Source organism: Tenebrio molitor, chromosome 7 (genome assembly GCF_963966145.1).
Source record: "Tenebrio molitor chromosome 7, icTenMoli1.1, whole genome shotgun sequence".
NCBI classification, from domain to species: domain Eukaryota; kingdom Metazoa; phylum Arthropoda; class Insecta; order Coleoptera; family Tenebrionidae; genus Tenebrio; species Tenebrio molitor.
In genome coordinates this window covers 625010-642328 of record NC_091052.1, presented here as the reverse complement: position 1 = coordinate 642328, position 17319 = coordinate 625010, and the positions used below count along the sequence as shown (strand labels likewise).

The window sequence follows — 17319 nt, the reverse complement described above, 5'->3', positions numbered from 1 at the left end:
TTTATTTAAATATATTAAAAATATAATATAATTATTGTACATATTAACAGCACCATGCATGGCGTGGGACACCGTAATGACATTCTCTTTTAAAATTACCAAAACAGAGTTTCCATTAGTATGATGGTTTCGTTATAATTTAAAACTGTCGCAGAATTTTATTGTTACTTCACATAACAGCAAAGTGTTCTCATGTGAACAACTTATCTGGTGATTCTTAACGACCACGTTTTAACAAGATTTTTTTTTTATTTGCAGCATCTAAAATAGGGACACAGTTGGTCGACAATAAAGGCCGATCTTCGTGAGCTCATCATCAAACTTAATCGAAATTTCTCATCTCGGGGCATGAAACGCGTCTATTGTAATACTAACCCACAGAAAAAGACGTGTCTTACTCAGAGGTTAAAGGCTCTGACAGTGATCCACGCACTCAATAGAAACTAGAACCATTATAACGAGTTTATTGTATAATAAATGATTTATGAGATGATATCTGCTACATTAGGCGTTGGTTGGTTTAAAGTATGTCGACAGTGTAAAATTCGTTGCGTAATTAATTATTATAAAGCGTCCAAGAGAAAAATCCACCTCCTGTACCACCCTCAATCCGCCACGAGCCGTTGTTTATGTCCGATTCCGGTATTTTTCCGGCGCGTACCGACTATGTAAATAACGAACAAAATAACAATGTCCGTGTCACGTACGCGTTCGGTTTGTGTCGTTAAATCAGTAAAATATCTCTATTTAATATGATAATTAGAAATAAATAAAGGCATTTCTGAGACAATTATTGCCCGTACGAGCTGGAGTCGTTCCATTTTTTTAATGGCGCCGTATGTGGTACTATGTTTCGAAATGATCTAATCTCAAAAAATACGAGCCTTGTACACAAAAGTGAGCGGTATAAAAATTAGACGAGGTCATAATTTGAACTCTCACAGACGACCGTGTTACCTATACACATACCAGCTCGAACCACCGGAAGATCCGGATTCGAGAACGCCGCTTTGATCTCTTCGCGAAATCTCACGGCGGGACGCCGCAAGGGTCGCGACACGGACCTAGAAGAATGCAAATAGCGTTCATTCAAGAGCAGTTACCAAACCTGAAACGGAGACGTGAAATCATAATCCAGCAGGTCACGTGAATGTGTTTTAAATACGGCAATCAATCTATCTTATCCGGAATTATTCGAAAAACGCATTTCAACATCAACGGGCGTCCGTTAAACTCCGGTACCACACATGAGGACGACCAAGTGTGGGGTCCGCCGATTTTACATGTCCCGAGCGTTATTTATGTCGCCTAGTCATGGAGCGGCTTTATGACGGGGAAAAGTAGCCACGATTCACCCTCTACGGTTCTTTGACACACTCCGGAATTCCGTTCGAATGATTGGCATTAATTAGTTTGCATATTTCGCATATTTGTGGCGTGCGATGCATATTTAAGCGTCTTTCTTGATTTAGAGGTGCTTTTTTTAAGTAATGTGCTTGCAAAACGCCTCGAGAGATCTTAAAATTAAACAAAACGAGGTATTTCATCGGCTCGCGACCGTTACGTCTCTTCCTGGACAGTATTTAAAAAATGCAATTAACGTGTGCTTATGAAGATTAATTTTTCTTTAAAAGTGAAATCTCATCCAATCTATAAACCTTATAATGAGATACTCGAAGCGTGTACAGTTAGTAATTCCGGTTTTAAAAGTTCTTTATTATTTTCATAATGCAAACATAGCTACACAAATTTTGTTAGTCTTATTGATTAGAAATGATCTATAATTTAATAACACTTAAATTTTATTAAACGCTACACAACCTTCTAATACTTTTTGTTCAGAAAAATTCTAAAAGTGTTTGAATACAAATTTTTTTTCTGAAAGTTGAAGCATTTTTCAGTTTAGAACGGATCGAAGATTGCATTTTGCGGCCTCCCTTTTAGTGGCTTTTGACCGGAACCGCATCAAGAATTATGTCGGCCAAAAGTCGATGATGACGGTGATGCGGCGTTCTTTTCATTGTGGTCAAGAGATGATATTCGGAAATGGTAAATCTTCAACAACCACAAAAACGATTAACCGACCGAGTGGTATTGTACCACCCACAAAGTATCTCGAACAATTACGCGACTGAAACTCAAATAATTCAATTTTCAATTAGCTGGCAAAACAACGACATGTTTTACTGTTTATTGGGTACTTATTCGATAAATCGTTTAAGTCAAGTGCGATTTCACATTACCAAGGTATGACTGAAATCTAAGGACACGATCACAACAGTGAAAAAATTTTTGAATGAGAGCATCCCGGAACTCCTGCAGCACTGGTAAATAACACTTGTCTTTTTTGAACTGTATCTTAGTGACAAGATCAAAATGTGGACGCCTCCATTTCGATAGAAGGTGCCACTGCTTCAGGTCAGAACTTGATCTTGTAAGCTGCGCTCGACAAGATAGGATCAGTCCATTATTTTCAGTCATTAATTATAAAAAATCTGGTCGTGATCCATTATTATGCTATCCAGCGAACCCACCTCGCAAACTTTTGCCAACAGTTCAACGGGCATCCGTTCCCCACATCATAAATTACAAACATTTCGCCAATGAAAAGTATTAGCTCAGGCGGAAAAGCTACGACTCCCAGAAAACCAACTGAGAAACTTTGGGATAAAAAAAACGTACATCAAAGAGAATTACAATTACTAGATTAGGTAAAGGCAAAGGACTAATAGGGTAATCAACTTGAACAAAAGATTTTTACAGTTGTACAGCAGTGGTCATTTACTTTGGACTTGCAGCTATAAGATAAAAGCTTTCAACACAAACTACTGTTCCGCTTTGTTGCAAGACTGCAAACACATATAACGTCTGCAGTAACAACAACCCTCAAGGGATTTATCAGTTGAACCGCCTTTAAGTAAGTTTCTTTGATTGAAGCTAGACTGGAAATGACCCACGAACAGTGGATTTCGTCGTGATATTTTCTGACCTTACATGTATTTATATTTTTTTTGAAAAACACAATAATTTTGTGTATTCTGTTTCTTCGATGGATCTAGTTCATTTGTAATGACTTCTACAAATACTTCGAATCCACCAACCTTTATAAAAATTGCCAATTTTTTTCATTTAAAATCTATTCAACGTCAGGTACTCGTTTTCACTGAAATTATTATTATTTGAATATTTAGTATTTGTTTTTATAGATTTTAGAATTATTATCTCTAATTTATAACGCATATCTATGAACATAAACTATATTTATTACGTAGAAGATACTACTACAAAAGAGCTTTTTTCTTGAGAAAGGCGCAACCTGCGAACAAAAAACCAATAAAAGAATGATGAGAAGCTGAGATAACAAAACATTCAACAACAAAATCCTTACCAATTTCATTTAAAAAGAGGAAATACATTACTCAAAAGGACAAACTATTTTTCAGTTTTCTCAGACATGACCCTTGATGTAAAAATAAACATGTTGTAAAGTGAAACATTAAAAATTATAAAAATAAAATACATATTTGTAACTTCCCTGGAAACTTAAAAAAATCAACGAAACTAGGTCAGCAAAATTCTTCATCAATTAAAGAAATGGTTTAGAATATGATTGTGAAGCAAAATCATGAACTTTCTAACACTGTGTAAGAAGAACTCATCAACCAAATGACTACAAGAAGGAGGAACCTAGCACAAGAAAAAAATTACACACTTAATTGACAGCTTAAGCTCTAAGAATAGATTCGTAAAGCAATAAGGTCAACTCATTAGTAATATTTCTTAAATTGAGCACTAAATTACGGAATTATGTATGCTTCTCACAATTGAAATTCTGGTCATTACATCAACAAACTTTTGTTAAACATCTGAAGCTCAAATGAATGCTAAAACTACATTTTCTTCAATACATTAATTTTGTTAATATACAGGGTGATTCTGAAATAAGTTTGGAAAAAAAAGTGGAGTATCCTTGACACAAAATAATTCTGCGTTAATGACTTTTGGAGGTGAAATCAAAAGGATGGAAATTACCCTATATCTTGTATTTCCAACGCCTGTGAATAGGGAAAATTTGTCCGAATTTGTTCATTTCATTAGCAACCATTGTTACATCAACTCCACAATAAAGTCGTAGGTGCAAGCACACTGCTTTGTAAATGTTTCTATGGAAATGATCGAGAGGAGTAAGGTTACGTTTGTGACTGACGGGCACCTTTGATTATTATTGTTGCTAAACTACCAAGATAATCAGATAATCATCTTTAACTCAGCAGCGTACTAGCAATTTTGACCAAATTTTCAATCATTTGTATCTTGAAAACGAAAAAACTTTTATAGGAAATTTTTTTTTTCTACTAGAGTTTGGAAAACTTCAACATTGTAATACTAATTTGAGTTAGGAAAAGTGAAAAATTTCCTACTATGGGCGGAAATAATATTTCAACACTAAAAGTTCAATTTTGGTCGTGTCCTGGGATACGTAACGTAAAACCTGGTATTTAATTGAGACAAAAGCTTAAACGCCTTCACAATTTTTCATTAATAAATTGTTTCTCTATGGTAACGAAAGCAGAACAATTTTGATTTCGCTTTTTAATTTAGAAATAATTAATAGTATATTAAAAATATCCAAATTTTATGTATTTTCCAAACTCCAGTAGAAAAAATCATGTGTGCAATTCGTAGGAAAAGTGTTTTTTCCGTACTCGACGCGTTTTTAATCTCGACTTCGTCTCGATTAAAAATCCCGCATCTCGTAAGGAAAAAAATCACTTTTCCTAACTTATTGCACAAATAGCTATTGTCTATAACTTCTTCTCATCTTCACCAATTATCGTTTTTTTTTTCCAAACTTATTTCAGAATCACCCTGTATACGTATAGTATAGAGGTGAATATCAATGTTAATTAATGATCCACTATTTTCATAAATCATAAAATTAAAATAAAAAATATAAAAGATCACAAATAAATTAATCACATTATTTATTTTTTTAACTTGTAGTTATGGAAAATTGACGGGACCGATAGATCAGTGTCAACTACGAAGGAGGATGATTTTACTTTACAATTCTGTAATTACAAACACTTTGTTGTTAATTCTGTTCATGAGCTGTAGTACATTATCACGTTCATAAACCTACACTGATACGAAAATCGCATCATTGGCGGTTTGCACCGAAGCCGCCACTGCACGCTCTTGTTCTTTTATCCAAGATCACGGTGGGGTTATGCGCGACAGCAGATAGCAATGACCGTGTATAGGTACCGTGTAACAGTGTTTTATGCAGATCTACATTATAAATCACGAGATGCATTGAACATTCTCCGGGAAAAATGTCAATGTACTAACCGATTTTCCGGCGAGCTTGTCGACCAACACTAATGTCGGTGCGCCGACGCTCAGATCCGGGGAAAACCTCGGAAAATTGTCCGTAGCGGGAAGGCGTGCTCGCCTCGCACACCTGTTGCGCTAATCGAAACGAGTTTCACACGATCACAGCCTTTGATGATGTTATTTTTGTTTGCGGTAACGGTGTCGGCGAGTCCGCGTCCTAATCCCCTAATCGGTTGTGGCCGTTGCCGACGAAAGAGGTCTCCGGTGATCGAGGGCCTCGCGATTAAGCTATTGTTGACTGTAATAATGTAACGGTGAAGAGAGAACTCTTCTGGTCACCAGATACATATCAGTCGGACTGCTCAGAACGCGTGACGTGCATTTCCCAGATTGACATCTGAGATTTGCACGCCTAAGCACATTTACGTCGAACCACCTGCGAAGAGGATGTGTAATTTTACAGGTGGCGATCAAAAATCACGAATTTCCGACGACGGTGCTCACGGCACGCCGCACAGACATAACCTAAAAAATAAATCAAGACCCACACGAAATTCCACCGTGGACTCTTTCTTAATGAATGGACATTAAATGTAATCATCACTGAATGTGACCTAATTACGTATTCACGTCAGATGGAGATAGCATCTCGGACGGCCCAGTACGAAACTTGGACTAATTTACTCCGAGTACTACTTACATAAATTGAGCGCCATAAATAAATTGATCATAACTTTTATAACCAACACTGAGGAAACAGTTAAAAGGCGATCCCTGAATCATTTCTTTCTCTCTCTGATATGGCGGATAAATAAAAAGTCTTGCTTTTCTAATTATGACGGAATTAAAAAGATGTAAAAAAGAAATCAGACAAGTCAATAGATAAAAAATTAATATAATTTATTTTTTCTTGGAAATAAACAGACAGAGCTTATGTAATACTGCAAAAATTTATAGGATACTTCTGTAATTTTCTTCGCATAGTTCACCAACTTGCTTTTTTGCATAAATTACTAAGATGATTAGAGACAGATTAGCACTTTATTGTGAACACTGTAACCATATGACATTTTACAAAATAAAATTTTTATTATGTTGTGATGCTCTACTTAATGAACCAATACAAAAATTACGCTTCATTGTGTCACCCGGGGGCCGTTTGCGTCCGGATTTGTTCTCGGCAAATCTGCACTCTCATTTTCGTTCACGCTCTAAACGTGTTCGTTTCGTTCACTCCTCTCTTCTCCCTTTACAAAAAAGAATGCGGGTTTTTCCAGAGTCACTTCGGCGTGGAAGAGGCATCGGTCCACAAATCGACACCGGCCCCGAAGATGGATTCGACAGTTCGACCTCTCCAGAGTCCAGTGGTAACAATCGGAGGCTTAAAATGAAAAGTTAAAATTTTCCAAAATATTTAATATCTAGTCCTATTGCTTTGTAGCACCAAATTTAAATGTTTTCAAAATTAGAAATTAAAAGTCCAATCTGGATTCACCAGTCGACAAAAAGTAGAAAAGGGCCCATCAGTCACAATAAGGTTGGCGATGCTGCAACAGCAATAAACCGAGGTAATGCATAAATTGCATTAACTTTGACCTCGACCAGATCAAAGCTACTTTAAACGGTGCATTAAAGAAAACAGATTATACACAGCAAATATATTACAAGCAAGTGGGCTATAAATCTCCCAACCGCAGAATAATCTCGTAATACCCACACCGCACTTCAAAGCCGGAGACTACATATGTACAAAGAAAATCATCATTTCTTCTTCGGAAGAATCTGTAAGTTAGACAAGTAATTGTTTCGTAATTACGCTCGATTGAAATTCTCATCGCAGAGCAAATGCACCATGAATAATTCATCAAAAGCAGCTTGAACGCGCAACCCTCGAATCACCGTTCCGCAGGGTTGACTTCTCGGATCGCTGTTATTTACTATTTTTGGCTCGTGCAGTGGCAATTTACATGTGTAGTGTTGGCGCGCGCGTCCGGCGATAATTCAAATTTGTTAAGTTTATTTGGTTCTTGATTTATTCCAATATAAATGTCAATTTGAAATTTACTTTACGTCCGCACACTTTCCCGCCATCAAGATGATATACAGTCGTGATCTTTGTTACATTTGATATCTCCATTAGCATAAAGTGATTTTTCGACAAACCATTAATATGATATATATTGTGTATTGTGTTCGAGTTTGGGCGTTCTAGGACTTTCAGGATGCGTTGACCCGCCGTTTCCCTTCAAGTCAAAAAGCCTTCGCTGATTAATCTCAGATCGAATCTTCTCGACGAGATTACTGGCTGGCCTTTGGGAAAATCTTAACTGAGTTTTATGGTTGGCTAGTTATGCATGAGCACACAAGTTAATTTATTCCCGAGTGGGTTCTGATTCGTCTGTACAGAAGATGAAAGTAATTGCCACATAATTACATTGTTTGGCCAAATTCTTCTTTTGATTCGCGGAATTGAACCTCAAGAGTGAACCAAATTAGATTTTTGTATTCTAATAACGCTAATTCCATTAGGTTCGGTTGTAAATTATTAAAAGTGTGCCTCTCATCTTCGTTAATTGCCTGTGTGCCTGTTCATAAATAATCGCTTTTCCATTGTATACTTTTACGCAGAATAGACGACTCGTAGTACAGTTAGAAACCTGTTTAATACGCACATAAGAAGATAATAAAATAAACTTGGCCAAATACACAGTCAGATATTACATTCTCAAATTTCAAACGTTAACTTTGCTTGATACATAAATTACGTGTAGCGAAACCAGTGGATGTACAAAGCACCTGCTTTGAGAATGCGGATTCTCTTGATAACAGATGACGCTCCAAATTTCCAAAAATAACGCAGACAGTCCTTTCCACTCCCACGTTTTATTGCTGGACACCAGTTTCGCCGAAATAAATCGGTCCATTCATTCCAAAAAATATGCACAAGTACTCTACGTTATGTGGGTACGTCGAGTAAATCCCGATTATTGTCAAGAAGACCCATTTAGGTCCAACTAATATGGTCCCGTTGCCCATTATTTTTTCTCATACGCACCCAAAAGCAGGAAAAACCCGACGTTTTATTATGCAAATGTTGAGAACAAAAAATCAGGTGTTTCAACTTGCTGATTTACAATAACCACTTGCCATATAAACAGTGAGTTGAGCTGAAGCCCCCCGTGCGTGCATAATATACGTAAAAAGTTCGATTCTCAGAAGTCATACAATATTCATTGTTACTTTAAATACGTCTGGAGAGCTTTATCGCAGGATCCAAACTCTACATACACCCATTGTTTACGGCCGCCACTACCGGAATTTATCGATATTTTGTATTCAAATGGCTGTTTTGATTTACACAATGTGTTGAGTTGGAATAGTTTCTTTGATCTCAGGAGCAACTCCCTACGATGTGTCGATTTCAAATCGAGCGCCGAAATTGCCAACGTCATTCCTTTCGGACACGTCACGGTGCGCAATTACCAACAGTCTAATATTTGAAAGGTGCCATTTTTCCTCTTGTTTGCATAATAAAAGTTTCAAGTGCAACGGCCCCGGCATGAATGAAATGTGATACATGCGTGTTTGTCGGTATAAATCACCTGAATTCTTGCACACCTTTCTAGTCTGAAAGCTCATTGCAGCCGCTTTTCATGTCTGGCGCCTGCATTGTTTTTCTTTTTCACGTCCACGAAAAAAACCAAAATATGTACATAGTCGTATTGGAAATTTCCCCTGTGGAATAAATTAATTCAAGCAGTAATTACGCACACATTCTGAAGAAATGTTACAGCGTCAGGCCGAGATAATTATAATTAATAAAGTATAAACATAAATACGGGCAAATTAGACGTTAGTTTCTTTTGCAAATAGCTCTAGGATAAAACTGAAACATCCGGCAAAAGCTTTTTGTGTTTTTTAGACCTAAATCGGTACTTTACAGGCAATTACCTCGCTCTCCAGTCAACTAATGTCACAGTTATACTTTATTTATACAAACAATAATTTGAATAAATTAATTTCACACAACACATCGCTTGCCATTTATGGATTAACTTCGAACATCATAATTACACAAATACAGGAAGCGAAAATTATAATATAAGTAACAACATGTTAACGTTCACCACGCTTTGACTTCCTTTAAGAAGTTCGCAAACTTCTAAGAAAGAATAAATAAAATCGCAGTTTTTATTGAAGAGATTGCCTTATAGATATTAAATTAAACGACGTTTTACTCTTTCTCTACGTATCGTGTTCCTTTCATTCATTTTTGTTCTTGTTTACTTCACTTAACCTTTATTTATTCTCATTTACTTCTTTATTTTTTCGGTCACAATCTAAGAGAGCTTTCAAGAACCTACTTACTTGTATTAATCACTTGCTGCTTTATCTGATTTCAGTAATTTTACAGCTAATGAAAACTGACAGTCTCGTCTTAATTCACTAATCATTCGGATTTCACTTTTCACTTTCGTAATTATTTTAAAGGAACACACTGTATAAAAAATATCCCTTGCATATACAGCAACTATGTAGAACGTGATTTTTTTACTCTTCTAATTTTGTTTCAACAAACATAATAGGCGTAGAAGAATTAAAAAAAATCAAAAGATTGTCATTTGCCATACTCTACAGATTGTATCTAATACCTAACTGATCGTGGCATTACGTTTCTGAGGCAGATCACATCTGGATTGTATTAAAGAAATTTTAGTCATTAGTTAAAAGAGAAAAATATGTATACACCATAGAAAACAGGCATGTGCCGACAGCAAAGAGACCCTCAAGATGACTGAAATAAATTTTCCTGTAGCTACATAACCAAGTTATAAAGTTTTCAATTTCACCAATCCCAGAAGCTCATCCTCAGGTATTACTAAAAAATCGGACAGGTTGCTAGACAGCAAAAATAATTACATATTGATATCGCAACAATCAACAAAAATTTTACTTGGAAATTTACTTAGAAACCCCGGCAACGCAAAATTGCGGTCATCCTACTTTATTGGTCAAGTTTAGGATGTCTTTTTTCGATTTTAGGATGTCTTTTCTCGATTATCACTTGAGATAGTTTTTTGTTTAAAATTCAGATTATCACATTTAGCCAAATACTCCCTTTTTTGGGTGGCCACTTTCGACACTAGCTGTGACTTGCTTTTGTTAGCTCCTTTTAAATTTCATTCTCTACTTTGCATTCATATCATCCCTTCACAATAAATCACATTTGGAATTTTGGAATATTTTGAGGTTAGGCTTTCTTTTTTTTTTGTAGAGCAGCATTTCGTATTTTTACAAGGGTAATGCAAAGGTAACTAGATGTAAATCATTTTATTCCACACGTATTTCTAAGCATTTAGCATTATTTTCCCCTTCCTGGTTATTAATTATTTAATTATGTAACTGCAATGCACAAGTTAGTGATATAACTTTTTTGATAATAAATGTAATCTTAAATGTTTTCTTTGCTTTATTGATGCTTTCTCATATGTGTTTGTATGTTTCATAAAGATACTTTTCAGTTATTGCACCAACAAAAGAATGAATGAGGTTAAAACGGCGCATTCCGTTTGATTAGTTTAGTACCAAATTAAAAATGTTCATCAACAGATAGTCAACAAAGGAACAAAGAAAATTTCCCAAGAGTGTCCTCAGCAACTCGACAGCGATACATAACACCGATTACGATGTTAAAAGCGTTCAGATTTTTATGGCCACGTTCACACAAATGAACTTGTACTGTTATCTGAGCATTTCTCAAGCATTAGAAAGGTAATGGCTTAAACGAAATATATCACCGCGGATGACCATCGCCCATGAAGCTTAACAACCAGCCAAGTGGGGAAAGGGGTGCCCCGTTCGACGACGGTGTGCGATATAGTGAGCTACAGCGTGGGAAAGGTTCCGAGGTGACGCAGAACTGGGCGGGAATGGCTCGTGCCCTGGGGCCCCTATAGATGCTGCCCACCGACCGCTGCCGCAACCGCTCGCTACCTCCGCCCGTGGTGGAGGTGCCGGTCAAATCTCACGCCAATATCACCCCGCACGCAACCGACAACAATAGAGAAAGGAGGATCTTCCAAGCTGAGACAGATGCAAGGTACGTCCGAGATTGTCTCGATCGCGACAGCTGTCATTCAAGCAGTGATTGCTCGGTGATTACAAATTTTCATAAAGCAACACATGTTTCTGCCACTTTAGTGTGTGTTGCGCAAGGGCACTCAACAGCATCATTGTTTCCATACTGTTGCAAGATTTAAGGAGGTTATTTTCATGACAAGCCCAGTGTATGTGTTATACAAAACTAGTATTGTGATAGTAATTGTTGCAAAAGTGGTTAAAACATTTTGTATAAATCGTGTGCAGACAGCGATTGCGAAAAAAATGTTTCAAAAGTGCACCCATTTGGTAATGTTTTGTCCGAGATTCGACGACGTATTGTGCGACATAAAGTTCAAGACCATTTTAACGGAACAGTTCGGAAAAGTGGAACAGTGAAAAACGAATTTCTGACGTCACTTTTTTCTACCGTGTGAAATTCGATAACGCCGAAATTTACAAGTCATGCATTTACTTCCAATAACTCCTATAAATATTCAACGACCAATAAAGTATATTTTATTCCCAGGCCATCTGACATCACTACGGTTTTCCCATGACTAAATATAAAACAATCCCAGTAATGAGTAATTGTCACCTTAGTGTGGTTATTTTTAATGTTACGTGTGGTAACAGTGTGATAAATTACACAATTTATTTATCAGGGCATCGAAATCTGTCCACTTTTTTCGCAACCGTCATATTCAAATTTTTCCTGTGGGCTAGTACAATTGGAATACAATGATGTATCTCTTGGGTGTCTTATAACCATTTATTTTTGTTGCAGGCCCCATTTTTGGTTATCGCCATTTAAAACAAGTAGACACAAAAACGTCCAGCTTGTATAATACACTGAAACTTGATAATGTCGCGTAAGAAGGAGTGTGTCAAAGACCAATCAGTAAATACAACATTTTAATAAAAAAATAGAAATTGATGAAACGGCTGCAATAACCAAAATTTCCAACTTTCAAACCAGAAGTCTAATTTATTGACACTTGCCGTTACCATCTATTGCTATCGTTGTTTTTTTTTGTGATACCTACTTATATTCTACTTTAATTTAATTTTGCCATGTATATCCCATCAACCGTTATTCAAACAGTCGTACCGAACAACAAAACAAAAAACGAATACAAGAAACTTAACACTTACCAAATTTGAAACATGATAATAGAGTCATTAAAATTAAACTGTACATAATAATTTAATCGCAACTTTCTATTGCGAGTCCCACAATTGGAAGACGACAGATAAAATGAAGACATGAATAGGATTAAAATATTACACATATTATCTCGTTATTGCTTTTCGCCTGAACAATCTGCACGGAATTGCTCAACGTACAATAAGTCCAGTTAGAATTATAGATATAGTTATACTTGTAAGTTGTTTAATCAACTGTTACACGCTTTATTTGACTTTATTGAGCTATTGATATGTGGGTAACGTTTTTCCAGACGTGCAATCGGTGACTAGAAAGAGCGAGTTTAAACCACTAAAGTCCACCTTCCGTGGACAAAACGGAAGACATTCATAAAATATAATCTTCACTAACTGTGCTTTGAGTTTTCAATCTATCGATTGTTATCGGAGAGAATGATTTTTTCAGGAAATATTTTTTGAAAGCGGTTATCCGTTATTCGCAACAACAATCGTTTAGAAAGCAAAACTCGATTTTAACGCACCGCACAATAACACCAAATCAGATATTTTATTGCAAAATAAAAGCATTCGGAAGATATACGATAGCCGCGGGAAGTGTATGGCGTGCGAAATAATTTCAACTACATGGTTATAACCAGCTGTTTATGATGCTTTATCTGCATATGAAATGGTGTTTATACACCCACCGAACTCGCTCCTGAAGGGACCAAAAATCGGATAATCAAAGGTCCAGCAGTGACGTAGTTACCTACTGTTGTGTGGTTACTGCAGTATTTGATTTACGTTAGTAATAAAGCAATAAAATGATAGATCAGGCAAAGCGGATGATTTGTTAAACAGAAAACCACCGAGCGCTGGCTGGTTTTGCAATATTGATTTGTTATAGACGGTTTCACAGACGCAATCAGTACATTAAGTTTATTTCGCAATCCTGATGCCATGACTTGCTCTCCAATCGTAACAATATCAAAGACCTTGTATGAAATGATGGATTATTGTATAATTTCGATTGTGTTAGAAGAGGATGCGACCTTTCGAGACCCAAAGTGAAAACCCGGACCTATTAGACGAACTTCCAATTAAATTAATCATTCTAAACTTGCAAGTGGTCGGGATTATCTACAGTCAAACAAATCCACAAAACGTTTTGTTTATTTTTGGATCAGATCAGATGTTTAATGAGAATCGGTAGAATTTTGGGCACTTTGATTATTATTGGTCGGTGCTTTACAAGGATATGGCATGAGTGATGTCGTTCATGGACAAGTTGTTCCTCGAAATCGCAATTACTGATAACGGCGACATTTGACAAGCCTTAAATAGTTCGTTAGAAAATAACACAGGTAGAAGAAATCGTCGACAACACAATGGCATGACATATAAGTAGTGTGCGCCAGCTGTAATCTCCTTTATGACAGTAGATTGTTGGTGGTATGCTAATGGACACGTTAGTCATCTCTTTGTCAATGTGGCTAATGCGTGCTGTGGAGATAGAAAGCGGCCCTAATCAACGGCAATTTCGAACGTAACAAATCTCTGAAGTGGGTGGGTAGTGGATATTAACCTTATTAAACCGTATGCATATTAGTAGTGTTTCTCACGCAATTCCAATACTTTATGTGTTCCAAGAGATTTATTGCAAGACTTCACCTTCGTACGTTCCTCCACTTCCGTCATGGGATCACTGAAAGCCGCTTTGATTACGTATTTAATTCAATTTACCTTGGTGTGATTACGGTTTTTTTCAGTGCAAATCAATCACTGAGACACTAATGGTAGAGAACCGACCGGCTTCCCAGAAAAACTAATTTTGCAAAACAATTTTAAATTTTCGCGTAATACAACACACACATTAGACAGTGATGACTCCATCACCGAACAAAGTGAATGTTGTATCGAGATATTGAAAAATTATTGCTTTGACGATGACTGAATTGAAAATTTCTAAGTATAAAACACTTGCACAGATGTCAATGTCAACCATCTGTACGAAAGAAGGATTTTGTCGTGAAAGGTTAAAACCGTGTAGAGATTATAATATTTTTTCGAGATTAATCAGCAGAGACCATCTTCATCAGATTTATTATTAAACTGTACTTTATTATTAAATCCGTTACTGAAATGAGTACAATGTCAAGATTCTTGCACGTATTCAAACTTTTTGTCTTGTCTATTATACTTTCATTACTCTTCGGATCATCTCTCATCAGATTAAATTTTTAACTTTCCAAGTTGTCGTGATTCATGTTTTTGTCATAAATTGCTTACCGGCCAATATTTTTTCTTTTAATTAACTAGACTGAACACGCACGCAGAAACGAGTTACGAGCAAAATCTCTAATTAACCACTTATCCTTTAAAACTTTTAAAATTGCCGCCAAAATCGAATTATTAATTTCGCAGTTGCCAACCGTTGACATATACATATTACATGAACTGGCAACGTTTCTATAGCTGAGGAAAATTGACATTGCCTTAAATCGTAAATCATCATAAATCATTAGATGCAATCAGCTGTTGTAACCCGAAACACAAAACCAGCGGTTCCACAATCACCGTCAAAGGAGAGGGATAAGATAACTAATATTTCTTTTGTTTCAATTCAGGGCATATGCAGATCTGTGTTGGCAACATTGCGGCGTAACGCATTGGACTGACGAACTGTCAAACATCAAAAACCCTACCGAATAATTTGTGTGGTGTGTTCAGCAGAATTCTTAATTACCAATATATAATGGAAGACGAAGACATGCTCCTGGAAGAAAGTGATTACGACCTTGAATATTCGGAAGACAGCACGTCGGAATCAGACGTCAACTTGGAAAACCAATATTACTGTGCGAAATCATTAAAAGAAGAAGACGCCCGGGCATCACTTGCGGCATTTCAGAACGTTCTCGAACTGCAAGGCGATGCCAAAGGAATATGGGGTTTCAAAGCGCTCAAGCAAATGGTTAAAATCTATTTCCAGTTGAAGAATTACAAAGAAACTATGAACAAATACAAGGAACTCCTCACTTATGTTAATACGGCCGTGACGAAGAACCACGCAGAGAAATCCATCAACTCGATTCTAGACTTCACGTCGACGTCAGACGATATGGAAATGTTAAAGAATTTTTACGAAACAACCCTAGATGCTTTAAAAAACTCGAAAAATGACAGACTGTGGTTCAAAACGAATACCAAACTAGGAAAAGTTTTCCTTGAAAGAGGTGAGTTTAATAAACTTTCATCCATCATCAGACAGCTGAAACAGGCTTGCGGTTATTGCGATTCGGAGAGTGATTTGCATAAAGGTACGCAACTTCTAGAAGTGTACGCTCTAGAAATACAGATGTATACCGAACTGAAAAACCATCAACATCTGAAAGAGTTATACGAACGGTCGTTGAGAGTGAGGTCCGCGATTCCTCACCCCATCATTATGAGTATTATCAGGGAATGCGGAGGGAAAATGTATTTACGGTCGGGTGATTACGAAAAAGCGTACACTGATTTTTTCGAAGCTTTTAAAAACTACGACGAATCCGGAAATCCTAGAAGACTAGCGTGTCTCAAGTATATACTTTTGACTAGCATGCTTATGAAATCCGCCATAGACCCCTTCGACTCGCAAGAAGCTAAACCCTACAAGAATAAACCGGAAATCAAAACCATGACCGACTTAATCGCAGCCTATCAAAACAATGACATGAAAAAATTTGAAAGAATATTTCAAGAAAACAAAGAGTCGCTGATGAGAGATCAGTTTATACAAGAACACATCATAGATCTGCTGAAGAATTTTCGGACAAAAATTTTACTGATACTGATCAAGCCCTACAACAAAATCAAAATTTCGTTCGTGGGTGAAGAATTGGGTATAAGCGAGGAAGAAACCGAAAACTTGATTGTTTCGTGCATTTTAGATAAAGTCATCGCTGGCAAAATCGATCAGCTGAACAAAGTGTTGATCATGAATCCCAAACCTGAGCCTCAAATCTACAAGGCGATGGAACTTTTGTCCGACCGAATTCACAATCTCAGTCTGTGTTTTGAGTAGTTATTAAACATGCATTTATCAGACGTGTTATGTTTTTAGTTTCCTTTTCTTCAAAATATACGTTGTTTCATGATCTGTGATTTTTTTTCGATCTGATTGAACGTTGCGAGTCTGAGCGATGCCGGTTAATTAAAGCTCCTTGCAGGAATAATAACACATTTTGCGATTTTTCCATGTGGTAGTAAATGCTGCAATTAGAGATATCTCGCTGACCGTGAACCTCAGCGGTATACCGGAACCGGGCAAATTACCGGTTTCCATTCAAAAATCGTCCGGATTAGCGCTCCACACCTTACCTATTTCGAATCCCGGAAAAATCCAGAAAGTCGTTCTCTGAACGGTCACTGATCACTCCTCCGAACAAATCAAATATCCGCACAACGACGTCCAAGTGACCCACTACAACTCGAGGAGATGTGTACAGGTGAACACGCGCGATTCGTTAGCCAAGAATACCTGTGCAAGACTAACTCAAGTCGCTTTTACCACCACTGACTTACTAACTGCTCTCTCAGTCAAGTGCCTAAGTGCGGCAGGTTGAACCTAACCCACACGCACACACGCTCACAAAACACACACGTGAGGATTTTATGCCAATTCGCGGTTAACACACATTCGAAACCAAACGTAAACAATGGGTGATTTATCTTCGGGAACATGTTCAGAGTTTC

At 37.0% G+C, this 17319-nt stretch overlaps 2 protein-coding genes across 5 annotated transcripts in view; one reads left to right on the top strand and one right to left on the bottom strand.

Annotated features, from left to right (window-relative positions):
* LOC138135988 (COP9 signalosome complex subunit 2-like) overlaps positions 1-16721 on the top strand; it is a 29362-nt gene extending 12641 nt beyond the window's left edge. The window contains exons 1-2 of one of the 3 annotated variants that reach the window (XM_069055008.1): positions 10966-11437; positions 15210-16721. In XM_069055008.1, the coding sequence (XP_068911109.1) occupies positions 15338-16648 (1311 nt within the window). In that variant the 5' untranslated portion in view covers positions 10966-11437; positions 15210-15337 and the 3' untranslated portion in view covers positions 16649-16721. Of the gene's footprint in view, positions 1-10965; positions 11438-13796; positions 14149-15209 lie in introns of those variants that run through there. The other 2 variants (XM_069055007.1, XM_069055009.1) reach the window with 2 other exon arrangements.
* LOC138135986 (leucine zipper putative tumor suppressor 2 homolog) overlaps positions 1-17166 on the bottom strand; it is a 37153-nt gene extending 19987 nt beyond the window's left edge. The window contains exon 1 of one of the 2 annotated variants that reach the window (XM_069055001.1): positions 16945-17166. The gene's annotated coding sequence lies outside the window, so the exon portion shown is untranslated. The remainder of the gene's footprint in view (positions 1-16944) is intronic. The other variant, XM_069055000.1, reaches the window with a different exon arrangement.
* Between the last annotated feature and the right edge of the window lie 153 nt (positions 17167-17319).